The sequence below is a fragment of the Pantherophis guttatus genome, chromosome 8 (assembly GCF_059756535.1).
Source record: "Pantherophis guttatus breed Tessera chromosome 8, ASM5975653v1, whole genome shotgun sequence".
NCBI lineage: Eukaryota > Metazoa > Chordata > Lepidosauria > Squamata > Colubridae > Pantherophis > Pantherophis guttatus.
In genome coordinates this window covers 360,932-386,251 of record NC_142070.1, presented here as the reverse complement: position 1 = coordinate 386,251, position 25,320 = coordinate 360,932, and the positions used below count along the sequence as shown (strand labels likewise).

Sequence of the window (25,320 nt, the reverse complement as noted above, 5' to 3'; positions counted from 1 at the left end):
GGGCCCCTTGTTGTCACTCACCTGGCCATAGTGGTGTCTCTTGACCTGGGCCATGCTGATTCTTTTTCCTGCCAATTTTGCTCCGGAAAGGCAGCCTCAGCTCATAGCCAGGACAATCTGGCAGGATCCTGCTCTTAGGTCAGAGAGGAAGCGACCATTGCTGGGCGCCGGGCGGAGACCCCGGGGAGGCCAAGGCGAAAGAGGCCTTTTTGTGGGAGAGGTCCCTGAGCCTCACACACACAATCCTGCCCAGCTGATGGAGACTCACTCTGCGCTAGTGCTGCTCCAGACTCTTGTCACAGGAACTGCCAGCCCACTGGGTCCTAATGCTAGATTGTTCTGCCCCAGACCCACAAAAGCAACGCGGGAGGCTTGGTAAGGTAGGGTAGGGACCCAGAGAGCCCCCAGCTCTGGGACTGACCCAAAGGCCAGCACAGGGCAGGCACTGGCAGCCCCAGCTCAGCTGCAGGAGGCTCCCTTCAACCCAGGAAGCTTTCAGAGAACCAGGATGACAAAAGCATCATGCCCAGGTCTACAGCTTTTGAGCTCCACTCTTCACAGGAACAGCGTGCGCGTGCACACACACACACACACACACACACACACACACAGAGGGAGGGGGGATTGCCTGCCTCCCTTTTGACCAGCAGGGTATTCATCTACCACCCCTGAATTGCTCTCCTGAGTCGTGGAGATGGGCTCCTCCCAGCAGACCAAAAGGGAATGTCCGAATGGAAAATGCTCAGGCCCCCCAGAGGCTGACCTGGTCTGAAGGCCTGCAGGACCAGACTGGCTGGGGTCCAAAGACCCCACCAGGCGTCCTGCCAAAGTATCCCTCTCCCTGCAGCCATGGAGCCACTGGCTGGAGCAATGGGGGAATGACACATTGACCCCCAGGCCCCTCTGGGAAATCCCCAGCAGGGCGGGACTCCTCCCCCTCCCCAATTGAGCAGGGCTCCCTCAAAGGACACCCAAGGAAGCCAACAGTGAACAGATTCCACCAGTCTCACCCTGGCTGACTGAGATGCTTCTTAGACTCTCCCAGCATAAAGTCTTGAAGTGCGATACTCTGAGATCAACAAGATCCCTCTCCCTCTGCCTCTCTTATACGACAATGGATCCACGATCCTGACTATTAATGACTCCATCCAAGATTAGGTTGCATTCAGATTAAAAATGCGGGCATAATTGGTTTTCTCCAAAATGTCTGCACTGGACACCACTTCCTCAAGCACTGTGTACAAAAAGGAGCATTTACGACCCTCTGGATCCACTGAGTGCTTTCCCCCTCTGCAAGTGACAGGGCCATTTTATCACGTAAGGACCCACCAGTCACTCCTGGGGTCCTCCTGGCCAACCTCCAGATGGGCAGGGGTCAGCAGATCCCCCCCAAGGGTTCCAGAAGCCAAAAGCTGTTCTGTTCATTGGAACAGGGCCTCAGCACGGCCCCCATGGGAAGAAACATTCACGCCAGGAAAAGGCTACATGATTTTTATCCTCAAAATGCTTCAGAAATCCTTCACGTAGATTCTTCAGGGCGCCGAGGGGTCTACAATAAGCTCCTGATGAGCCGGAAGTGTCATGCAAAGCGTGTGACTGGAAATGCAAGGACGGGAGGCCACCAGGAAAGCTTCCCTGGCTGCCTCTGCGGCCACATCGTCAAACTCCATACGCAGACTGATAGGAGCCTGCCATGGTCCGCCTCGCCCTGCTCTCCCCACAAGCTTTTACAACACTGAGCAGAACTGCACCTTTAAAGAAAAAAGGAGGCAGAAATTGGTAACAGCAAAAAGGCAAAATTTGGCAAAGCTTAGCAGAACCAATATAGCTGAACAGAGAAAAACAGCAGGATTTGGTCCTAGCTAATGCAACCATTTTGGCGAAGTAAAAAAATCAAAGCTTTGCCCAGGAAGCTTGACCACCTCCAGCTATTCACTTCTATGCAAAGGACTCCTTTGGCCCAGTTCTGAGAGAAAGCTCCAAGTAGAGTCAGGCTCCGGACAGTGGTAACAGGCCCAGAGTCTCTCGGGGAGGCCCTCCTTGCAGGGGGGTCTGGAGTGGCCACGGCTGCAGGAGACACGTGACCCGAGTCACAGGACGCCCCACCCAAGGCCTATGGCTACCGCATTAGTGACCCTCCCCCGACCGCAACTGCAGATGTTACTCGGCCAACATTCAGATCTACCAGCCAACTTTGAATGATGCAATTTTGGGCCATGCTCACCTTATCAAAAAAGGTCTGGATAGAATCGGCCCCTGCCTATATTTGGTGACATCACGGCCCTGGGTGGCCTCCAAGGAACGAGGAGCCCAGTTGCAGCCCTTCCCCACCATCTATACTAGGTAAACCCGGGGAATAATTGGGTGCAACTAGGAAGGTGCATTTCTAAGTGAGATGGGTGGCATACAAATCTAATAAATAAAATAAATAATAAAGTTCCCTGAACCTCTCTGGCGTTTTGTCCTTCAGTCCAAAGGACAATCTGCCTTTGATGCCAAGAAAAGAGGTGGCAGGCATTTCACGGCCGCCTCATGCAGGAAAAGCAGGAGCCTCAGCCCAAACTGGCTTCATCAGCAATAACAGCCTCTCCGGTAAAATCGGCTGACTTTGGAAGGCTGGTTTTTCTTCCTTTTAGATCTTTCCATTTTCTGTCTCTTGCTGCATGTTGTTCAGAGACTTTTTACACTGAGCAGCATATAAATTGCAGAGAGAAATATTACGGAAGACTCTCCCTCAAAAAGCTAGATTAGCTTTGACATTATTATCTTTCTGGAAGCTTTTAAAATTATTATTTTTTTGAGAGAATATTTTTTTTTTTTTGAGAGAGAGAATATTGTTTATGCATTGATATTCCCAAGTTATTTTCATTTTTGCAATTGACAAGAGTTATCATTATGCATCACTGAGAATTGTTTGACTGCAGCAGTTTACAAAATTAATACATGAATGACCCATCTCCGCGCCTAACTCAAGAGAGGTCAAGATGAAGGAATCCCCCATCCATATAGAGTCCATTACAGGCACTGCAGCATATATAAATAACTCCTCTGCGCCTCCGTGAAAAATGAATTAGCTTCCATTTCACTTACAGGCTTTTTTTTGAGAAATTTTTATTTTCAGAATTCTGACCTTGCAGGGTGGGGAGGGATTTAATAGGCCAACTGTACATAGAACTGAATAACTTTGCACCATGGTACCCAAGAAGTCATCACATCTCTCAGGAAACCTTCAGGGCTAAAATCTTTCTGGATTCAGTTAAGTCTTCCTCTCTGAACAACCGGCTACTCCAAGGGATTGCTATGACTTTATGTGTTCCCTTTCCCTTAGCATAATGACATTATCCATCTCAGGTGATCCAGAACAGGATGAGGAAGGAAGCACCACAGATAATTTAATCGAACCAGGATATCAATAGACCAAATACAGAAAATATTTAAGAAAAAGCATTGGTTGTACAGAAAAGACTTCTGGGGAGAGGCTGGCAGCTGACTGGACAGAAAGCCTCCTCTATTCCTTGGCCAGATCCAGCCCGCCATCAGAGCCACCAGGGAGCAGAGGAGAGAGACGGGCTGCTGAAAGGCCACACCCCTTGAGCGCGTCTTAAGAGAGGCAGACCCCCGGGAGGAGTGGTAAACTACTTTAGCCCAGGCATCTCTCAGGTCTGTAGACCCGAGATACTTTGCTTGGTTCCCAGAGGAAGAAGGAATGTCAGACTGAAAATAGCTCTGCAAAGGGAAAGCAACGAGCATGAAGGGATGAAGAGCCAGCGAGTAGACCAGCTCTTCGGAACCTCTCTGGACAACAAGGCAACGACAACCCATGTGTGTGGGATGAGATCACTCACAAATGCTACTGACAGCTGCTCCTTGTGAAGAGACTGCAAGATGATGCGTCTCCAGCAGGTTTGCAGCTCTAAGGAAGAAACAGCCTTCTTGCTCAATCCACAGATGGCACTGTCAAAGAGTTCATATATTTCCTTTTATAATCACTTCTAGAAAAAATGGTTACTTGCTTTTCAGACATTAGAAGCCTTTGGATAGGCAAGTTGGCTAAGCTTCCTTCAATTCCGACTGAAAGTAAGTTTTAGCTACAAGTTTAAATACTTAAAAAAAAATGGCGTAAACAGCAAAAGGGTGATTAAAACTTTTGATTTTAAAAAGTTACAGACTAAGGGTCCAAATAAATTTGAAATATTGGCGGGGCAGATAGTAACCCTAACCCTAAGTCCTTAAGGTGGCCTAGGTTACACTGTTGTTTCGCAAAGCTGTGTTGGTTGTAGGTTTGCTTCAAGGTGCAATTCAAGGTGTGGGTTACCGCCTTTAAAGCCCTGTGCTGGCAGAGGGGGTGTGCTGCAGACTCCGTTGGTCAAGGATTTTCAGTTGGCGGGGTGCAGGAAAAAAGGGGTTTTTATCTGCCATGGTTCCTGCCCTTTGCAGCATCGTCTCCTCCACCACCCCCACCAGGGGTACTTGAGGCTCTTATTGAAGGTCAGCAGGGTGGGCGCAGCTCTCATCTCAGGCCTACAATGTTCCAAAGGGGAGATCTGCACCCACCCAGCTGATCTTCTGTAAGGGTCTGAAGAACTGGTTCTGCCAGTTGGTCTGGGGCCCAATGCGGGTGCACCATTCTGGAGGCGGCTATTGGATTAAGAAAAGTATCCCCACCTCTCCACGTGCATTTTATGTTCCCCTCCTCCACATCTTTTAACTGTACTTACTTTATGATTGTTATTTGTTGTTTTATCATTTTAATGTCTACCATTTTTAATGCTTGTAGGCCGCCCAGAGTTACCTCTAGATGAGATGAGCGGCATATACAGAAATACATACATAAAAGTGTTTGAAATTATAAAGAATCCTTCCTGTGGGAAAATGTTTTTGTTTTGAGCTTTAAAAAATGAGATTTTAAAAAATGGGCACTAAAGGGAAGCAGAGGGAAGTAAATATTACAATTAAAGGAGAACACATAAATTCCACTTACAGGTGAAGTAAACCCTTCTAACATTGGATATATCAAAGGACATTTTTTGAACAGCAGTGGGCTCGGGAGTTAATTTTAATAGTGTCATCTGCACAGAGATTGTTTCTAAAAGATGTTCTGGAAGAGAAACAAGTTTTACCTAACAAGACTGAGCTGAAGATGGATTGACAAATGACAATCTACGAGAATGAGAGGGAAAAAGATTTTACAAAGAAACTGTTTTTGGAAGCTCTTTGGGCATCCTCAGCTGACCTGGGGAGGGTGTAGGAGCCACAACCAGTCATTCAACTCCCCTCGAAGGGTGTTCTCATTAACAACTTTCTCAAAATTGGTGCTCAAAAGCTTTTATACATTAATCCCTTCAATTCCTGCTGAGGAAAAAAGATTTGTCACCCAAGATTTTACTAGCTAACAATTCATCAATCCTCCCAAGGGCCCTTCTGCTGCCCCCTCCAGTGTCCCCAAACTCCAGGCCCACCTAGTGGCCGGTTCGCCCTCCAGCCTGGCTCTCCCCCAACGGGAAACTGGAGCCCACCAGGCATTAGGACCCTGAAGGCGTTAAAGAGTGGGCATCTGCGCACTGGCAAATGCCACCATTTCACGACTTCGGCAGCAGGTGAGCCCCCTTCTCCAGGGAAGAGAGCAGGGCAACTGCAGCAGCACAAAGGGGGCCCTGGCGCAGGGGGGCTGGCCATCACCCTGCGCCCATTTTTCTGCCTTGTTTTTTCAGCAACAGCTGGAGCGACTGAGGGGCAGACCAAGACAGCTGAGGATGTGCTTCACTGAAGGGTAACCATAGCAACGCCGAGAGCGCTGAGGAGGATGCTGGCTGGTAACCAGGTGAGTTGCTTTTGGTGCAGGGTGGTCCCGTCCAGTTCAGTCAGCCAGCCCAGCTCCTTCCCTGGGAGGGGGAGGAGGAGATCTGCGGCTTCCTCAGTTTTTCCTTCATTTCACCTTCACTAGAGACAGCCCCAGAAACCCCCAAACCTGCTCCCCTGGATCTGATCCCTTCCCTTCTTCCAGCCCTGCCATCACTTGTTCTCCACCTACCCTGCATTTCCCTCACTCCGTGGTTTTTAACCAAAGAGTAAAACAGCTGGATTGAAAGCGTCCAAAGGAAATAGCCTCTCCGTTCCATTCAGCTCAGCTCCAGCTGCCTCGGACTAGATTCCCCCCCCCCAACCCTGAATCACTATGGCAGGGGTGTCAAACTCGGTTTCATTGAGGACTGCATCACGGCTGCATTGGATGTCAGGGGGGTGGGGGGTGGCCAGGGTGGGCGTGTTGGGGGTGCCTGTGGTGGCACAAGTGCTCTGTTAGCAAAAATGGGCTCCTGAGCTCCGTTTTCGGCTGTGACGGCCTCCTGCAACCCTCTGCCACAAAAACGGAGCTCGGGAGGGCCACAGAGGCACCCGGGCTGATCCTTCGCTGTTTCCAGGGTGGCCCCACGAGCCAGATCCGTGAGTTTGACACCCGTGCACTATGGCTACTTGAGAGGCTGGGAAGCCACCAAGCCTACCTGCGGGGGAGGGAGCAAGATTGGGGAAGGCCACTGGGCCAATGGCAGCATGATGGCCTGGGCCAATTCAGGAGCTGTTGCTCCCCAGGAGCACCTTGTCTAGCTGAGACTTTCTGGATAAGAGTTACTCCCCTTTTGACCAGATATGCTGAAAAAAAAAAAGCTGCACCAGGGCATCAAAAGATGCTTTCCCTGCTGCTTCCAGCTATAAAGAAAGATCTCCTCTGGACCAGGAGGGCCCCATCCTCAGGGAGTTCTCCCTCTGAAAGCCACGGGCCGGAAGGGGTGCCACAGAGTCCTCTCTCCTTCTCTTGGCCTAAATACACTGCCCATCAATGCCTACAGCACAGTTCAGGACTAGTCGTGTATCCACAGCCACGGAGGCTTATTCAGCCAACCATGACTAAACAAGTCATACCTTAACATAACCAAAGCTAAGAGAGATGCTATGGTAACACTGTCTTCAAATCCCACTTGAAATTTAACTTTTTGTTTTTATTTATATCCAAAAGAGATTGTTCTAGGTGGAACATTGGGGTTTCTGGTGTATTAAATGTCAGGATGCAACCACTGCAATCACCAACCAGAGTAGGGGGAGGGAGGGATGGTGGCACAGAAGCCCATTTGTCTTTCCCAAGGAATCAGCACAGTAGCTGCAGTGGCAAACAAACCCAACACACCTCCCTCCTCCTAGTTTCCTCACAGCCACAACCCTATGAGGTGGTGATTGGAGGGGAGGTGGGGGGAAGAGAGACTGACCCAAAATCACTTAGTTGGCTTTCATGGCTAAAGTAGAACTTGAACTCACAGTCTCCTGTTTTCTAACCTGGTGCCTTAACCACTAGACCAGGGGTGTCGATTTCATTGAGGGACGCATCAGTTGTGTTAGACCGGGGGGGGGGTAGTTGGGGGTGTATGGCCAGGGTGGGCATGGCCAGCTCAACATCACTCCTGTGGGGGGTGGGGGCACCTGTGGTGGCCAAGTGCTAAGGCAGGACTTCCCTCAGACCCTCCCTCACTCTCATAATTTCCTTCGTTCCTTCTCTTTTTTATTCCCTCTTCATTCTTTCTTCTTTCTTCTCCTTTTTCCTTCTTTGCTCTCTTCCCATCTTTCCTTTTTTTTCTTTGTCTTTCCACTTCCCCTTTCTCCTTTCCTGTCCCTTCTTGCATGTTCAAATGCAAAAGGGGAAACATTTCTCCTGTTTTGTTTTTAGTTTGTTTTGCTAGCCCTCTGCCAGTGAAAATGGAGCTCATACACCCACCCACCCCGACCCCATTTTCAGCCATGACAACCTCCTGCAGCCTTCTGCCAGTGGAGCTCAGGGGGCGCATGCTCTGTTTTTGCTGGCAGAGGCACTGCAGGCCAGTCCTTTGCTGTTTCCAGGGCGGCTCCCGTGGGCCAGATCTAAGCACCCCTTTGAGTTTGACCCCACTGCACTAGACCAAACTACTCTTAGCAGTAGTTAAGGGTTAGTAGTCCTAACCCTTCCTGAGTCAAATTCTGGAGACCATTCCCAGCACTCAGGCTCACTATGGCAGATTGGGGGAAAACCCCTAAGAAATCAACAGGGAAAATTTTAATAAAGATGATCCAGTTGTTTTGTCCTGGCGCCAACTTTAATCTCCTCCTGTTTCACCCGCCACCTGCCCCCCAACAGCTCTGACTGAAACCTCAGAACCGGGCCCGTTTCCCCAGACGCTGCGCCACTGCCGGCCCCCCACAGCCCCTCTCGCCCTTCAAGGAAGCGAAAGGCGCAGATCGGTCTCGGGGCCGGTGACCGAGAGGCCGCGGGTCAAACAGGGCAGAGACAGAGGGGAGGGGAGGCCAAAGCCCCGGGGACCCCTGCCCTTAAGGGGAAGAGCGGAGGGGTCGCCCCATCGCAGGAGAGGGCGGGGGGAGTGGAGTGAGCCCCCAGGGCCCTCCAGCTCCTCCTTCCAAGGGCCCCTCCCACGCCGAGCATCTCCTAAGGCGAGTGACGGAACTCTGAGCCCAAGGCGCCTCCACGGCTCTCCCTCCGCTTCGCCCCCCCCCCCACGCGCTCAACGACAGCCCTGCGAGGTAGGCCGACCAGGGAGAGCGAGCGAGGGAGCTCCGGGAGGGAAAGCGCCCCCACCGCCGCCTCCTCTCCGCTCACGGCTTCCCTCTCCCACGCAGGGGCCGCTCCCGCAGCAGCCGGACGGATCCCGCCGCCAGGACTCCGCGCGTGGCCCGCCCCGCCGGCAGGCAGGACCGGTGGCGGCCGCCCTCTAGCCCAGCCCCGTCGCCGTGGAGAGGGAGACGCCGGGCCTGCCGGGCTCCGGAAAGGAAGGGCAGCCGTCGCAGACCAGCCGGGCGCTCCTCCCTTCGCTTCTCGGGACGGGACGAGCGGAGCGGAGCGGAGCCGCCGCCGTTCCTCCGGGCCTGCTTGGGCTTCGCCCCGCTCCGGCTCTCGCCCGCCTCCCTCCGCCCAGGGGACGGGGACGGGGACGGGTCGGGCCGCTGACTTCCGCCGAACCTCCGGCCGCGCAGCCTTGCAAGGTAGGCCGCCGGGGCCTCTCTCGCCTACCCGCCGCCGCCGCGTCTTCCTCCGGCTCCTCCCGCGGGATCCGCCGCCGGGCAACCGCCGCCCTCGCCCGCCGCCTCAGCAAAGCCCCCGACAGGGGCTGCCCCTCCGCCGCCGGTCCCAGAGCCCGCGCCGGCCGGCGGTCAGCACTCCTCAGGCGCCGCGGGCAGCCCGGGTGAGGACCCCTCGAGGGCGCAGGCGTGGGTGGGAGCGGCGGCACTTCCGGCGGGCGCCCCCTGGCGGCCGGAAGCGCCCTGGTGCAGCGGGTGTTGCTCCGTCTCGCCGATCGCTCGGAGCCTCCGTCCGGCCGCAGGGATGCCGAAGAGGAAGGCGGCTCGGCCGCTGCGGGCGCTCTGCCTGGAGAACGTGGCCGCCAACATGCAGGTGCTCTGGGCCAAAGACTACGCCGAGCGCTCCCTGGACGAGCAGCGCTTCCGATACCTGCTGGGGCCCTTCAACGACCTGGGTGAGGCGTGAGAGAGGGGCTGGGGGGGAGCGGGAGGGGCGAGAGAGGGGCTGGGGGGGAGGGGCTTGGGGGGGCTGAGGGGCGACGAGAGAGGGGCTGGAGGGGGGAAAGGCTCAGGGAGGGAGGGGGCTGGGGGGAGAGGGGCTGGGGAGGAAGAAGGGCTGGGGGAGGGCTTGGGGAGGGAGGGGCTGGGAGAGAGGAGCTCGGGGGGAGCGGGAGGGGCGAGAGAGGGGCTGGGGGGAGAGGGGGGAGGGGGAAAGGCTCAGGGAGGGAGGGGGACTGGGGAAAGGGCTTGGGGAGGGAGGGGGGCTGGGAGAGAGGAGCTCGGGGGGGAGGGGCGAGAGAGGGGCTGGGGGGGAGGGGGAAAGGCTCAGGGAGGGAGGGGGGCTTGGGGGGAGGGCTTGGGAAGGGAGAGGAGCTCGGAGAGAGGGGGGGAGGGGGGAGGGGCGAGAGAGGGCCTGGTGGGAGAGGGGGGAGGGGAGGCTGGATGGAAGACAAGCTGGGTGGGCGGCCGCCCTCCCCCCCCTGCCCTGGGCCGCTGGGTGGGGTGGGGGGGGCGGCCTCTGGAGCCCCTCCGCTGGGCTGGGTGGGCGTCGCCTGCCTGGGCAGCCTCCCTCCTGCCTTAGGAATTCCCTGGGCCGGGCGGGAGAGGCAGTTCTCTTGGGCCCCGCCTGGGCTGACCCTCCCCCCCTCTTCCAGCCGGCTGCCTGGTGCAGGAGCTGATCGACTTCCTGGGGATCAAGCGGCGCGTGACTCGGCCTGTGCTGCACTTGCTGCTGGTGCCACAGCTGACAGAGCTGGACCTGGGCAGATGCTCGCAGCTGGTCACCAAGGATGTGGCTCAGATGATCTCCAGCCGCTGCAAGGTGGACGGCGGGGCTGCTGGGGGTGGGGGGGCTATGCCGGGGAGCGGGGGAGGCGGACGGGTTCCCTGCATCCTCTGTCTTTGGCCGCACATCCCCCGGTTCTTCAAGCAGCTCCACAGCCATCGGCCGGGCCTCCCTCCTTGGCTGCCCTGTTGGATAAGCAAAGGTCTTTGCTGCGTCCTGCCTCCTTTCTAGTTCTGGTACCTCTTGGACCGAATAAGTAAATTGGGTAAAATGGCAGAAATTGTATATTTTAGCCGAGCGGCTTCTGTTAAAACATTCAGCTTGCTTCTATCTGCAGTAGGAATTCTGAATGCCTAATAATCGTGATAATTGAGCCAATCAAAGCAAAGGATAAAAGGAGGGTTTATTTATTGATGTACATGTTATATAACCCATCACCCACCCTGACCACTGTAGGCACCATAGGGATTAAAATGCAAAATACCAACATGCAACCTCCTGGCATCTAAGGTTATAACCTGATCCGGAAGGGAATGGAGAAGAGGGGAACCCCGAGCCGGCCAACTCTCACCTCGAGATCTAAGCAGGATGAGGCCAGGAGCTCTGAAAACTGCCCTGCCTCTGTCACTCAAGAGACTTCAAGGTTATTTCTCTGAAGGAGAAGCAGTTTTCTGATGTGGCCACATTGTGGTTGCGATCTGATTCCCTTGTGGCCAGATAGGATCCCAAGGCTGCTGTGCCATTAGAAGTTCTGATCTGCCTTAGCTTAGTTCAGCCAGTGGCCACTGAAAGCACAGGCAAAAAAGGCCTCAAGACAAGGATTCATTGAAGGCAAAATACAAAATAGACCTATGATTTATTTAAGGCAGATGTGGGGAACTATGGCTCCTTTAGGACTTGGGAATTCTGGGATCTTTAATTTTAAAATTGTTTTAAATTTAAAATCTGTTAACAGCACCAAAATTAAAATCAAGAAACAGGAACAGCAGTAACATGAAGAATTAAATGTCCAAGGAGAATTAAAATGTCTGCCTGAAGTTGAAAAAACCGGGGAGGTCAAGCAGGGTTGTCCCACACGATGAGCCCAGCTGTGCGCTGAGAGCCGTGTTTCCTTCCTTACACGCCCGCCTTTTCTTTTTCCTCCCTGGGACAGAACCTGTCCCTGCTGTATCTCCAGCGCTGCAGCCGGATCCCCAGCGATGCTTTGGTTGACCTGATAGAAAGTTTGCCTTCTCTCAAGAAGCTGGACCTGTCGGACACCCAGTGCAACACTCAGGTCTTGTCAGCCGTGGGCTCCACCTGCCGACATCTCTGTGGGCTGAACATCTCTGACTGCAAGCGGCTGTCTGCTGATTCCCTTTTCCACTTGGCTTATGATGTCACGGCTGGCTCCTTCTCTTGCCAGGGCCTGCAGGTGCTTTCAGTTGACGGTTTGGAGCCCAGTGGTAAAAGCCGGGATCTGGTCTGGGCCTTGGCCTTTGTTCTGCTGGCCCTTCCCAGTCTCCGGTTCGTAGAGAACGAGTTTGTTTCTGAGGCTCTGCAGGAGATCCTCGGCCAGCAGTTCGCGGCTGCCCAGGTCGACCCCCGGTTTCCCTCCCTGGAGGAACTGGCCCAGCGCAGGATGGCCATGCGCACAGACCAGGCCGGCTCCAGGCTCACGCTGCCTCTCAAGGAGCTCCTGGAGGTGGAGGAAACTTTCCTGCCCACGGTTTGTGCCGTGTGCCCACATTTAACCAAAGCCATCGTCCTTCTGGACGACGGTTCCGCCTTGAGCCCTGCCTTCTACACCTGGCGCACCCTCACCGACCTGACCTTAGACTGCAGCAGGCCCCGGAATCTGGCGGAACTTCTGCCTGTGGTGGCCATCCTCGGCACCCAGATGCAGTCCCTCTCCGTCGATGGCTTCTATGTCAGGGATGAATTGTCTTTTCACATGCTGCTCAATCGCTGCCCAAATCTCCACAAATTCAGTGCCAGCATCTTCTTGTCCTTGAGGGGCGAGGGAATGCCCCCCCCAGAGCAGGAGGCTGTTTTGACCCCCCCTAGGTTCTCCCAACTTGCCGAGTTTACCTTGAGCCTTTGCCATTTGCACACTTCCGCACCTTCCCAGCCTATTCCAAGGTTGAGAGCAAACCTCCTGTCCGTCCTCCAGAACTCCCCCTGCCTGCACAGCTTGGAGCTGTTCTACCTGCCTTTCTGCCTGGATGAGGTGTTTCAGAAAGTGCTGGAGCCCCAGGGCGCTTCCCTGGTGCAGCTCCGTTACCTTTCTCTGCTCCAGTGCCAGGTCTCCAGCAGCACCATCCACCTGCTGCTGGCTGCAGACAACCAGCTGAATTCCCTCCACTTGGACAAATGCCCAGACATCTACCGGGGCGACTATGACGAGCTTCTCCGAAAAGTCAGCCGGGAAGGCCTTGACTTGCACATTGAGTGGCAGTGAAAGCCCCGGAAGTCGGCTTTGTTTATACTGAGGCCAAAGTAGAGGAGCCCCTCTTAATAAAGTTTGTATTCTCTCCACAGTCTGCCTGGCTTCTGTCGACACCTGGGCGCAGAAGGGGGCAGCCTCTGGGGGTGCAACTCGGGAGGCAGTCAGAGGGGAGTTACTATTTTGCATCCTCCCTCCTAGAAATCTGTCCTGGGTTCTCACCTGGGTAGGTAGGTGCACCAAAGGCTCTGCAGGACCGATGCTCAGGAGCCTCCCTCTCCCTGCAGGGAGGAAGCAGTTTTCACATGTTGGCAGAGCTCTCTGCAGGGTGCTGCCAAGTTTCCTTGACTGGGAGCAGACAGCAAATGGGGAGCGTTCCCAATTGCCTCTGATGGGAGCACAGGTAGATGGGCTGAGGGATCCAGAAAAACTCCGGGGGTGATGGAGACTTTCCTCCCAAGGGTGGCTTAAACTAGAAACGGAGAACCCTAACCTTGATGCCTGATCAATTGGTGAACAGTTACAGTTCCGAAGCTATTAAGCAAAGGACTGGAGAGAAGTCAGGTTACAAGCTCTCTTTGTCATCACTTCCAGGTTGTTGGTTACTTCATAATTACAATTAGGAGTATTTAATAGGACATTTATGTGCCTCCCATCCAGAGGCAACTCTGTAATTGATAAGGCTAACTTGCTGATAGGTTTAATTTCATGTGCGTATTGAAAATTAGAGATGGTGCAATCCAACATTTACAGAAAAGCTGTAGAATCTATAATCCACCTAACTATTTTTACTCTGGCAATATGTGGGGAAACCTTGATTCCAACTGCCCAAAGCCCTTGGGCCGGCCTGTGTTCCTGCCATTCAATGTGGGGGTGGATTCTAGGCACCCAGTGGATTTTTAGCTGAATGATAATTCAGCTTGTTGAATTAACTTTTTTTTTAGTTAAATGTTTTATTTTATTATAGAAAATACAAAGGAGAAGAAAAAATAGGAAATTAAGGGAAGGAGAAGGAAAGAGTGTTGAATTAAATCTTAAATTTAGAATACTTGCTTATTAAAACTTACAAATATTGAGTTTCAGGTTAAATCCCCACCTCCCCTCATTTTTCCGACCAAAGAGAACAAGAACACGGATGACTCAGAGACAGCCTCAATCTTGACAATAGTGTGTTTTGTGAAGGAGCTCAGCCTGTCACGTCACCTGAGATCTTGAGCCATTCCTCAGAATGAGAAAGGAGAGTGAGGGGCACAGGGGAAAGGTAGCTTCCAGCTGAGAAGGGCTGTGCTGTTTCAAATCACAAAACCCTGCCAAGGAACTGCACAGGCACCCCTGTCCTTGCTCTTCCTCAGGAGGGGGGAGCTCCTCTCCAAGACCTGCCAAGCCATCGTCTTGGTCTCTAATAACCCCTGGAGCTTGAAGAGCCTGCTGTTGGAAACATTTCTTTTCAAAGTCCATGGGTCCGGGTGTAAGAGGCCGGGGCAGGGGCAGAGAACTCACCGGGCATAGTTGGCTTCATTTCATTTTGACGTTAATAACCTATTTGCACCACTGGAGCAGCTCTTGTTCTCGCTCTTGGAATTTCACTGCAGTTGCTGGCTAGTTTAGAATTTGCTTCCTGGACCCCCCAAAAGAAGAAATAACATCGGGATAATTATAATTAATGAAGAGTTTATAAACAAAGAGTTAGATTTCTCTGGAACCTCCAGCCATAAGCCAAAGTAATGGAGGACCTGCTCACAAAAAGGTTGCCTTTATGGGGAGAATCCCACAGCTGTCCCATTTCTCTCCCCATCTTTTGAAATGCTCTTCCTGGTCGAGAGGATTTATTCAAAGAAAGTTAACAGATTAACAGAATTGGAAGGGACCTTATAGGTCATCTAGTCCAACCCCCTGCTCAAGCAGGAGACCCTATACCATTTCTGACAAATGGCAGTCCAATCTTTTCTTGAAAGTCTCAAGTGAGGAAGCTCCCACAACTTCGGAAGGCAACTTCTGTTTCATGGGTTGATTGTTCTCACTGTCAGAAAGTTCCTCATTTCTAGGTTGAATATCTCCTTGGTCAGTTTTCATCCATTATTCCTTGTCTGGCCTTCAGGTGCTTTGGAAAACAGCTTGACCCCCTCCTCTCTGTGACAGCCCCTCAAATATTGTAATTCTGTTGTCATGTCTCCCCTGATCCTTCTCTTCACTAGACCAGCCAGGCCCAGTTCCTGCATATGTTCTAGCCTCCAGTTCCCTAATCATCTTTGTTGCTCTTCTCTGCATTCTTTCTAGAGTCTCAACATCTTTTTTATAGTGGTGTGACCAAAACTGGATGCAGTACTCTAGGTGTGGTCTTACTAGGGCTTTATAGAGTGGTATTAGTACCTCACTTGATCTTAGTTGCTCTGCCAGTGGACTTAGGGTGGACTTCAATTCCCAGATTTCCTTGGCCAGCCTGAGAAGTTCACGTCTGTTAACGGTGTTCAGGTCGAAGAGGGGCAGTGTTTCCGTTTGCCGCTTGTGCTCCGTTTAGGAAAAGCTAGCTGGTTTCAGCAACCTCCCCTCCCGGGCCAATCAAGACAGGCACTTTTCTGGCTGGGTGATGGCCGAGCAGCTTCTTTGGGGCCTGGTTTCAGAAGCTGTTGCAAAGTGATTCCCGTGAATGGGACATACTGCAGGAGCAACCTGCATCCCAAAACACCCCCTCCCCACAAGCTTCCAGACCCTGGGAATACTGTCCCTTGGAGAGAGGGAGCTTTTCCAAGGAAAGTTCAGTCCCTATTTTTTTTTTTAAGATCTGTTTCCATTTTGCTTTGTTACAGCAACCTTTAAAAGTAGATATTGGAGCCGTGAGGGACATGGAGCTGCATCCATCAAGAGACGCCCCAGGAGCCTCTGCTCTCTGCCCTGTTCTTTGGCTTTGGGTATATAAAGACCACAAAGTCCATATGTCTCTCATCCTCCCAGTGCTTCATCCACTGCAGTGGGGCAAATGGGAGGCCACCATTGAAAGGACTTTGGGCCACCTTGGAGAGTGAGTGACTCCTGAGTCTTCATGGACGAGTGACCCACTTGGAGGGCCTCTACAGGCAGAGAGTGGCCCTCGGCCTGGTCCTTGCAACACTGAGCTCCTCCCATCCCCAAGCAGGTGGGGCTATTCATGGGGCATGTTGAGGGCATCCAGTTGCCCAGATGGCTGGTTCAAACTAGACTCAGAAATAAAAATGATCTCCACCGGATAATAATTTTCCATGCAGCTCATAGACTCTTACTACAGATTACAGTGCAAAACAAACTTGGTTATTCTATTTCAGTAAGAAAATGCACAATTCACTCTTCCATTGTAATCAGAATATTCATGGTTTAAAGGCCAAAACCCCACAGCAGAACTAGGGCAGCAAAGAAAAAGGATGATAGGAGAAGCCTGACCTGCTGCAAAGGCATCGCTGGGAAGAGAGAAACGGTGCTGAAGCCGAGAGGAGCCTCGGCTCCAGACAAAAACCATCAGGAGATGAGAGCTTCCGACCAGCTTCCCAAGAAACTTAATCCATCATGCAAACAGCCTGGGAAAAGAGATTCAAAGCAGACCCCGGCCCCACAAACTCGAACAGAGGGCTGGAGGGCCCCCAGCAGTCCTCAAGGTCCTTCATTCACAGCATGAGAAAAAATCCAGGGTGAATTTTGCTTTTCTGGCCATGGTTCTCAGTTAAAGGGCTTGGCAACTTTGCAGGGAAGAATTCTTGGAAGGGGAGTCAGAAGACGCATGTTGCTGAGCGGCAGTTTTTCTACTCCCCTGGCCAGAAAAGAGGGAGAAGCCCCCTAATGTTCCCTTTGCAGAGGGCCCGAGACCACCTGCTGACTTCCGTCTGTCTTGAAGCCTGTGGCCTTCTCTAGCGCATCCCACAGCCTCTGGCCGAGGCCTGGCTCTTGTGCGAGGGCTTGAGGCGGTACCAGTGTGCAGTTGCTGTCAAAATACTTGCCCGAAATCCCCTCCATTTCTGGGGCAACTGCGCAGTAGAGAGTGCTGATGGCTCCCTTTTGGGGGCTCTGGGGAGAGAGCAGAGAAAGCCTCTCAGAGCAAGCTTCGGAGCGGGAGGCATAGAACGAGGCCCAGCAGCCAAAAGCCTGGAGAGCAAGAATCTGATCCTCCAAGGCCCCATTGAGCAGGGTCTCTGGGTAGCCATCGGGGAGCTCTCGGCTCTGCTGCAAGGAGCTCTGATTCCCACCCCACCCCACCCCCAGCAATTCCCCAAACCTCCCCCAGTCTCTTCCCCCACCTGCCCATTCTTCCCAGCAAGATCTGCTTCTGGAGCTGCTGCTTCAGAGCCTCACTCACCCTCATGAAAGGGCTGCAGAGCCAGTAGAGCAGGCGGCTGACCCGGCCGTAATGGCGCAGGATCTCTGTCCGGACGATTCCTGGGCTGAGCACGTTGGCCGACACGCCTGCAGAGGAGATACCCTTCCTGGGTGAATCCCGGCAAGAGAAGGGTGGTCTGGGAGCCGGGATGGGGAAGCAGCCCCCTCTCATCCAGCCCAGAAAAAGGGAAAGAGCCACCGGGCAGGGCCTCTGGTGGGAGCATCTCTTGGCACCTGATACTAAACTGGCCCCAGCCCCTTCCTGGGGGGACCCCTGCCTGGGACCCTTGACATGCAGACTCTGAGAAGGGGTTCTCACCACTAACAAAGATCACCAGAGCATATCTACGGAAGCCAATGCTGGGCAGAAGCATAAAAGTGAGCTGAAGGTTGTGCGAATGGGGTTCCAACATTAGAGGGTCAGAAATGGCGAGAGGAACAATCAAGAATGCGGAGAGAATTGCCAAGGAAATCTTAAGAAGGAAGAGCAAATGACTCAAGAGAAGGAGAAGCTCAGGGACGGGCAGGCTGGGTGGGCAGGAGGGAGCCTGGAGAAGAGCCAGGAGAACTTAAGGTCTGCGGAGGCAGAGGGAATGGGCTTGATCTAAACTGCACGCAGCTGTAATTTCTGCCCCGACTTTCTTGTTTGTAACTTCTCATTCCATGCCTGTAGCAAAGGAGACCCCCACAGGCGGCCGTGTGCTTACCAGTGCCCTGCAGTCTCCGGGCCAGCTCCATGGTGAAGATGACGTTCATGAGCTTGGTGCAGTCATAGGCCTGGCTGGCATTCTTGAGCCGCTCCTCCCCCGTCAGCCACTTCAGGTTCACCTTCCTGACATAGAAGTGCCGGAAGGAAGACACATTCACGATGCGAGCCGGAGCAGAGGCCATCATGGTACCTGCATGGAGGAGGAGCAGTGAAGGGAACCAAAGCCCTCTGGGAGAGCTCTGCCAGCTGCAGGGAGCCCACCCCTGGCAGGGCAACCAAACGACAGCTAAGACATAAAAGCCAGCCATCAACACACCACAATCAACCTCTAAAAAGCCACTTACAATAGGCACTACAAATGCCACACATTGGCATCTCTCTCTCTCCTGTTTATTTCTCAACATCAAAGGCCAGCAAAGTTGGAGTTTCTCTTCATTCCTGGATCCACCCTCTTGGTACCCATGTTTTAGATAGTTGCCGGCTGCAGCAATGCTGCAGCCCTAAATAATAGCTAACAGTCAGGTCTCCTTTGAGATCCCATCTTTTATTTAGTTATTTGTTTGCTTATCTATTTAAAGCATTTATATCCTGTAGCTGCTTATCTTCAAAACAACCTGTGCAACTTTTACTGTGCAATAAAACAGTACAGAACAGTAAAAGCAACAATAAACCAGTAACAGAAGAAACTGGTACCCCAGCCTCTCTTCTCTAGAGCCCCCCCCCCCCCCCCCCGATCTCACCCTGTCCCAATGCCTGAGGGAAGAGCCAGCCTGAAGTGCCCCTGGAAGGGCAGAAAGTTGGAGGCTGTCATATCCGAAGAGGGAGGGTGTTGTGTAGGGCAGGAGCTGCAAAGGCTGGCACGAGAGGGGGCCTAGAGCCTGCCTGGTCTCTGCTCTGTAGGGCTTTGAAGATGTGGTGGGAAAGGAGAAAGGAGGTTATTGTTTGTATAGGAATTGTAGCAGGACATACTAATCCTTGAAAAGAGAACACAGCATTTATCTAATCTCATAAATGTGGCTTGAGCTCAAAGCTGCACTTGGACAGAGGGTAAGAGGCCCCTTGGTATGCTCAAAACTGGTTTTAGCTGGAATTTGCTGGCAACTAGAGACAAACCCCAGAAACTAATAGTTATTAGAGATAAATTGTAAATAAGGGGCAGGGGAAAATATATTCATTTTAGGCACCTCGGATAGATTGTGACGGCCTGAGTACTCAGCCAATGAGGAAAAGGTGGGAGTCAAACTTGTGACAGTGATAGGGAATATAAAGAAAGACTATTGAGGGTTTAAGGTGTGTCCACTGTACCTGCATGTACGTGAAAGTAGCAAATAAAATTACCATTGTTTTCTTTTATAAGTTTTGGCTTGCTATCATTTTAAACTAGACAATGAATCCCACAAAGATAAAAGCGGCACCTCGAATTGCACCTGGAAGAAAACTGGAAGCCAGCACAGCTTCCACAAGAGGGGCGTCATAAGGGTGAAGCCAGGGGCAGCCAGCGCTCAGCGTGTTGCTAGCTCCAGACCGGTTTTAACTCCTGGGTGATCTTCAAGGGTGGCTCACGTGGAGGGCAGCCTCAGGACACAAGGATTCGCTGTGACCTTCTGTGGGGCCGCATTTCCTGCTGCCCAGCCCGTCCTAATTTCCGGTGATGTGTCCAAGTGTGGCCAGGCCTGGCGCTTTTTCTAGGACTGCCCAGGGAGGTCAAGGCTACTGCCTGCCTGTGCAGAGTGGACAGTGGGGGTCTTTTTTGTTTCCTTTCCTAATTATCCTCAACATTGGCCTTCTGTCCCTCTGGTTCCAAGGGAATCAACTTCTCTTTGGCTTGCCCACCCATTGCTTAGCTCCTGCTCAGAAATGAGCTATGGGGCATCTTGTGCCAGTGTACATTTCCTTCACTTCTTTTTTTTTTTTAATTGTTTTTATTTTGCATTTTCCTGTATAACGCTTCCATTTCTGCAACGGCAGTGTACTGTCTGTATCAAATCTCTTTTAAATACATAGTTTTATACACACCATAATTATAACCATTTTTCTCACAATACATACAGTGTAATCTTCCCTTCTAATCACCCTATACAATTTAATCTATAATAAGTATAATCTAGTGATAATATTGCTTATGGTATTTATTGCTTATATATATTTACTTTTATTTTATTGATCATCCTTAATTATAAATTACTAACTTCTGCTTCTATTTTCTAACCATTTATAAAATAGGTCCCAAATTAAATAGTACTCTGTTTCCTCTTTATCCTTAATTTTCATCGTTAACCTGTCCATTTCGGCACAGTCTAATATTTTCTTTCTTACATTTTCATCTATAGATATATGTTCATTTTTCCAATTTTGTGCATACATAATTCTCGTCGCCTTTATCACATGTAATATTAAATATGTAATTCTTTTATTATATTTTCCTGGTAATATACCTAGCAAGAACAATTCTGGTATTAAATCTGTTTGTTGCGTTGTCATTTCTTCTAACCACCTTTTTTTCTTTAACCATTTCCTTCACTTCTATGCAACTTCCCGACCTCTCCCGACTGACTGCCCAGACCCCTCCAGGAAGTGGCACCATCGTAATTGGAGACCCTTTGGGAGATTCCTTCTTTAGAAGGGCTCCTCAGCTCTAGCACTGATAGAGGAGCTGCTGGATTTAGAGGGTTTCAGGGGACGGGGGAAGCCGCGGAATCAATGACCTTCAGGTTGCATGCAGGAGAAGCTGGTCCTTACCAAGCAGCAGGTTGGTGAGGAGGAAGGCACCCGAGACATTGGTGGCAAATGTGAGCTCCAAGCCCTCAGTCGTGATGGCAAATGGCAGGCCTAGACAGGAGAGAAGAGGGAGGGCAGCTTAAGAGGGGGCAGACTTCAGGATAGGGTCTCTGGGCTCCGCCTGTCTTCGGGAAGGATCTTTCTCAGCCTTGGGCCCTTGGGATGGAACTGAAGCTTCCTGGTCTCTTGCCTGCTCGCTTCTGACCCAGGCAAGCAGAGGGCATAGCTGCCCAGTGTCTATTACCTGTGACACCCGCGTTGTTCACCAGGATGTGCAGCTGGCTCCCTTCCTCCAGAAACCTCCTGGCAAAGTCACGGACAGAGGCCATGGAGCTGATGTCCAGCAGACGGAGCTGCACCTGGGGGTTTCCTGTGGCTCTACGGATCTCCTCCACCGCAGCCTGGCCTTTCTCCCTGCAGCGGCAGGCCAGGATTGTGTGTGCGTTCTTGCGTGCCAGGTCAAGAGCGATGGCCTTGCCAATTCCTGCAAAGGATGGGCATCAAGAGCAGCTGCCGCAGGACCCCAGGGTGGCACCTCCCAACCCCCACCCACCCATGGGCCATTGATCCTGAGGTGGCCAGAAAGATCTCGTGGTGGGAGGGGAGGTGAAAGGGGATCATGGGTCCCTGGGGGCTGAAGGACTCCCCCCCCCCCAGCAGTGGCCAGTGGGCACCAGAGTCTGAGCCCTGAAGGGGGGCATCCAGGGTGCTCAGTTGAATGCCCTCCATGAGAACCCTGCATTGGCTGGGGCTGACCTCCCCAGGGCTCCCTGCTCTTCAGCAGGCAGAGGCTGCCACATTGGCTGTCCTTATCTCCCCTTGGCCAGGGAGACTGCAGAGATGGCCGGGTGGACTTCCCATCTTCCTCCAAGAGAGAGAGAAAGACCATCAGCTGCTCATAACAGGCCAATGGCTGATGACCAGGGACAGAGCTGGCATCGGTGGGTGGCCTTCTGCCAAAGGAAAACCCTTCTCTGAGGGAGAGAAACAGGCTGGTACCGCCCTCCCCAAAGCCTGGAGACTTCCATAACTTATAATCAAATTATAACTGATAGTGCCCTAAAATGGGAGCCTTATTAAATAGCAGAGAGCAATCATGTATATATAGTTAATTGTAGTTGTGGGATCAAGAAATGAACTTTGTCTCAATCCCCTTTTTATTCGTCCTTGGGGTGCAATTCCTGGCACAACACCATTAAGGGTGGCAGTGGTCTGAAAGGAAGGGGCCATTCCCCGAGGGAGGAAAAGGTGACTTTCCTGCCACAAGGTTCTCCCCCCACGTGCCCTTTGCCTTTTAGTGGGCAGCAGGAAGACAAGGCCTAGCCCCTCCCTCCCCCGGTTTAGTTCTAAACAGACAGAAGAGGGAGGGAATGTGTGGTGGTCAAACAAGGTAATGCCAAGGCCCCCGCTCTCCCTCTGCCCATTTCCCTGCTCAAGCCCACCTCAGGGACAGAAAGAGGCACCGGGGAGGTCAGTCCCAGCTCCCAATGGCTTGGCATGCACTTGTTCTCCTTAGCCCCGGCGGCTTCTTGGGCAGCCATCCCAGCTGCCTTTTCCTCTCTACCGTCCCACAAGATGAGGGCCCCCTCCTGCCCTCAGACAAGCATGGAACAATTGGGGAGGGGGAAGCACATCGGCAGCAGCCATTCTTTAGCAGACTGGCCGATTGAACAGGCCAGCCTCTTAAACTGCGCTCACACACCAACGTTAAGACTGTTGACCCCAGGAATTTGGGGGCTGCCGGCCCTTCTTCCCTTGGACAGTGGTCCTGGCAGGAAGCAAAGGAGCCTCTTTCCTTCCAGACCCAGCAGCCGCTTGCAGGCAACGTGTCTAGAAACATCACACCAGTCGATTCCTTTTCTGGGTTTCTTTATGAATACTAACCAGATTTGGAGGCTTCATGCCTCACACTGCATCACCAAGCAAAAGGCCAGAAAGCCAAACTAACCAGGTGTCAGGTTTCGATGTAAATGCAGGTTGAAGTGCTGACACCAGGATTATGGAAATGCATCCACTAAGATTTGAGTTGATGTGGCTAAGAGGTAAGACTCACCGCTGCTGGCTCCAGTGACAATGGCCGTCTTGCCACTCAGGTCTACGGGACAAGCCTCCGGCCTCCAGCTCTTTCTTCTTCGTACCCACAGCAGCGCCAGGAGGGTCAAGGAGCAGATGAACCAGAGCGGGTGGGAGAAGAGAGCGGTCCCCTCCATCACAAGCAGCCTTTCTGGAGCAGCTCTGGAAGATGACTGCCGACTCAGAGGTCCACTCTAAGGAAAGACCTCTTGCGTTCAGAAAGAGGAAGTCTCCCAAAGGGGCAGCCAGTGTTCTCTGGGCAGAGTCCGCTTTCAGCAAACGGTTTGCCCATTTCTTGGACAGAAGCCATGCAGCAGAACTTTGGGAAGGCCAACAGGACAAGGCAGTAGAAGCCAGCGGAGGGGGAGGAGGAGGCCTCCCAAGGAATAGAATAGAATAGAATAGAATTTTTTTATTGGCCAAGTGTGATTGGACACACAAGGAATTTGTCTTGGTGCATAGGCTCTCAGTGTACATAAAAGAAAAGATACGTTCATCAAGAATCAGGACGTAAGGTGCGTTGAGCATTTATCCGTTTTGCCAGGGGAGGGGGAGACCAGCTCCTTGGAGAAAGGCGAGTGAGGGCAGAGAAGCCCAGGCTGCCTCAAAGTCCCAGAGAGACTTGGGTCAAATCAAGGCTGGGCAACCTCCATCCCGTGTCCCCACCCCCCAGGTTATGTTATGTTGTGGTCCTACAACATCACTAATGCTCCTGCTATATCAAATGCATTTATTGAGTGTAAAAAAAAATGCTGGGTCAATTTCAGACTTTTAAAAAGCAGCTCCTGGTGAAAACTGTGGGTCACCTTACAGGAGGAATCAATCAAGGGTGAAATGCTCCCGGATCGGACCGGATCACCCGGTCTGGTAGTGATCTTGGCCAGTGGTTCGGCGATCTGGTAGTAATGGCGGAGCAAAGCTCCGCCCACCTGCCTGGGTGTCATTACTTCCTGCTTTTAACCAGGAAGTAATGTGTTTTTTACCTTCTGCGCATGTGGAGGTCTGTGCGCGCATGTGACGTGTGCAGCACGTGCGCTTCCAAACCGCTTCCGAAGGTAAGTAGATTTCACCCCTGGAATCAATATGGAAAAGAGTGCACACATGTTTATTTTTGTTAAATTTTCTGATTTTTGAATTTTATAAGCTCTATAAAATAAGATTGCAAATTAATAACAATATCAAAAACAAATAGACAACAACTTTGCAGGAAGCCTTCTGGGTCACTGTGGCTCTCAGAAACCTTAAGCAACTGAGACACTGGCTGCCCTTGATGTCAGCCCTGGAGGCCATCTTTTTCTTTGGCTCTTCAGGGCTGCCACACTTAGTACTGCGGAAAACTGGGAGGGGGGATTGCATGGAGTTGTAGAGATATATACCCATAACAACATTCTTTTCTCTGGGAGTCAAGGACATTTTGCCTGCACCTGGAGTAGCGTGGGAGCCATCTCCTGTTGGGACAGTGGAGTGATTGGACCATGTGATGGACATGTGGATGCAGGGGAAGGGACTTCAACTTTCCTTTGGGTGGGGAAAACCTGGAAGCTTTCAAATTTGTGTTTTCCCAGATGTGCCAATATGGCATCTCTAATAAAATGGAACTTTGAGGAACTTCTAGCCTCGGAGTCTTCTTTCGTTGGGGGTGTTACTGGGAACCCCAACACTTGAAGGATTTCACAATTCAACTGGTGGATTGGGGAAGTGAGGAATTCCTTATTCCTTTGAGGAGGGGATCAATCTACAGCAGGGGCGTCAAACTCAAGGCCCGGGGGCTGGATGTGGTCCGTGGGGTGCTTAGATCTCGCCCTGGGTGCCTCTGCTAGCGGACCCCCCCCCCCCCGCAGCCTCCTGTTTTTGGCCTGGACAGCCTCCTGTAGCACTCTGCCGGCCAAAACGGGCCACGGGGGCTTCCAGAGGCCTCCCCGGGCCTGTTACAGGCCGAAATGGAGCCTCCATGAGCTGGATCCGGCCCTCCCCACCCCACCCCACCCCACTCCCGTGGCTTTACTGTCCTTACTTTTGGAAGAGCTCCAGAAGAGGCTGAGCCAAGTGGCAGAGAAGCCATAGCATTTTAACTGAACCTGTAAGGTGGTGAGATGTAAGGAAAACAGCTTTCCACATCTGACTGGATAAGACAACTTCGGCTTCTCTGCTATGACGGCCTGCAGGCTTAGTTTGGGCCTAATCTGGCCAGCCCAGTTCCAATGAGCAGTTTCAGGGATTGGGATTTAGCAGCCAATCAACAAGCGGCTTGCAGTTCAGCCTGATGAGGCAAAGGAAGCAACTTCCTCGTTGATTGGCTGCTGCTGCTGCCTCAATCCCTGAAGCAGGAGGCTGCTGTGGCCCAGTCCCGGCCTAGGCCTGCTGGCCACATGGCCCCAGCCGAAGTCTTTTACTTAGAAGCTGGTGAAAATTTTTTCCTTAGATCTTACAGTTTCACCATCATCTGAATAAAAAATGAGAAGATAATTACCGATGAAGAAATTATTATGAAAATGTTGGACTGTGCTGAAATGAGTAGATTGACATTTGAAATAAGAGAACAGGAAGATAAACAATACTATTTGATATGGGAGATATTTTATCAATGGTTTGATAAAAAAGTATGGAGATGAGATAGCATATATGAAATGTTTATATATATAGCAATAGCCTTCA

General features: G+C 52.1%; 3 protein-coding genes across 19 annotated transcripts in view; 1 reads left to right on the top strand and 2 right to left on the bottom strand.

Annotated features, from left to right (window-relative positions):
- DCTN1 (dynactin subunit 1) overlaps positions 1 to 9,282 on the bottom strand; it is a 45,316-nt gene extending 36,034 nt beyond the window's left edge. For 4 of the 16 annotated variants that reach the window (XM_034426087.3, XM_034426088.2, XM_034426089.3 and 1 more), the window contains exon 1: positions 22 to 178. In XM_034426087.3, the coding sequence (XP_034281978.2) occupies positions 22 to 54 (33 nt within the window). In that variant the 5' untranslated portion in view covers positions 55 to 178. Of the gene's footprint in view, positions 1 to 21; positions 1,752 to 3,845; positions 3,955 to 8,995 lie in introns of those variants that run through there. The other 12 variants (XM_034426091.3, XM_087875343.1, XM_087875344.1 and 9 more) reach the window with 10 other exon arrangements.
- On the top strand, positions 9,277 to 12,858 carry LOC148112525 (uncharacterized). The gene is made up of 3 exons (XM_087875354.1): positions 9,277 to 9,509; positions 10,209 to 10,375; positions 11,493 to 12,858. The coding sequence occupies exons 1-3, from the start codon at positions 9,359 to 9,361 to the stop codon at positions 12,777 to 12,779; spliced, it is 1,605 nt and encodes a 534-aa protein (XP_087731480.1). The 5' UTR covers positions 9,277 to 9,358; the 3' UTR covers positions 12,780 to 12,858.
- An 839-nt stretch (positions 12,859 to 13,697) lies between these two features.
- Positions 13,698 to 24,873, bottom strand: LOC117670715 (retinol dehydrogenase 12-like). 2 transcript variants are annotated; one of them, XM_034426086.3, is made up of 8 exons: positions 24,680 to 24,873; positions 23,649 to 23,737; positions 22,646 to 22,859; positions 20,837 to 21,076; positions 20,554 to 20,643; positions 17,813 to 18,004; positions 17,086 to 17,192; positions 13,698 to 16,796 (listed from the first exon to the last, which is right to left on the bottom strand). In XM_034426086.3, the coding sequence occupies exons 3-8, from the start codon at positions 22,800 to 22,802 to the stop codon at positions 16,569 to 16,571; spliced, it is 1,014 nt and encodes a 337-aa protein (XP_034281977.2). In that variant the 5' UTR covers positions 22,803 to 22,859; positions 23,649 to 23,737; positions 24,680 to 24,873; the 3' UTR covers positions 13,698 to 16,568. The 2 variants fall into 2 exon arrangements, with proteins under 2 accessions (XP_034281977.2, XP_034281976.2); XM_034426085.3 differs by lacking the exon at positions 24,680 to 24,873 and having other exon boundaries at positions 23,649 to 23,853.
- Between the last annotated feature and the right edge of the window lie 447 nt (positions 24,874 to 25,320).

Excerpts from the sequence above, each read along its gene's own strand:
- LOC148112525 (XM_087875354.1), top strand. The coding sequence starts at position 9,359 with ATGCCGAAGAGGAAGGCGGCTCGGCCGCTGCGGGCGCTCTGCCTGGAG. Across the intron at positions 9,510-10,208 it reads GGGGCCCTTCAACGACCTGG|CCGGCTGCCTGGTGCAGGAG; the intron begins GTGAGGCGTGAG and ends CCCCTCTTCCAG. Across the intron at positions 10,376-11,492 it reads TGATCTCCAGCCGCTGCAAG|AACCTGTCCCTGCTGTATCT; the intron begins GTGGACGGCGGG and ends TCCCTGGGACAG.
- LOC117670715 (XM_034426085.3), bottom strand. The coding sequence starts at position 23,768 with ATGTGTGCACTCTTTTCCATATTGATTCCAGGGGTGAAATCTACTTAC. Across the intron at positions 21,077-22,645 it reads TGTCACTGGAGCCAGCAGCG|GAATTGGCAAGGCCATCGCT; the intron begins GTGAGTCTTACC and ends CATCCTTTGCAG. Across the intron at positions 20,644-20,836 it reads GAACAACGCGGGTGTCACAG|GCCTGCCATTTGCCATCACG; the intron begins GTAATAGACACT and ends TCTCCTGTCTAG.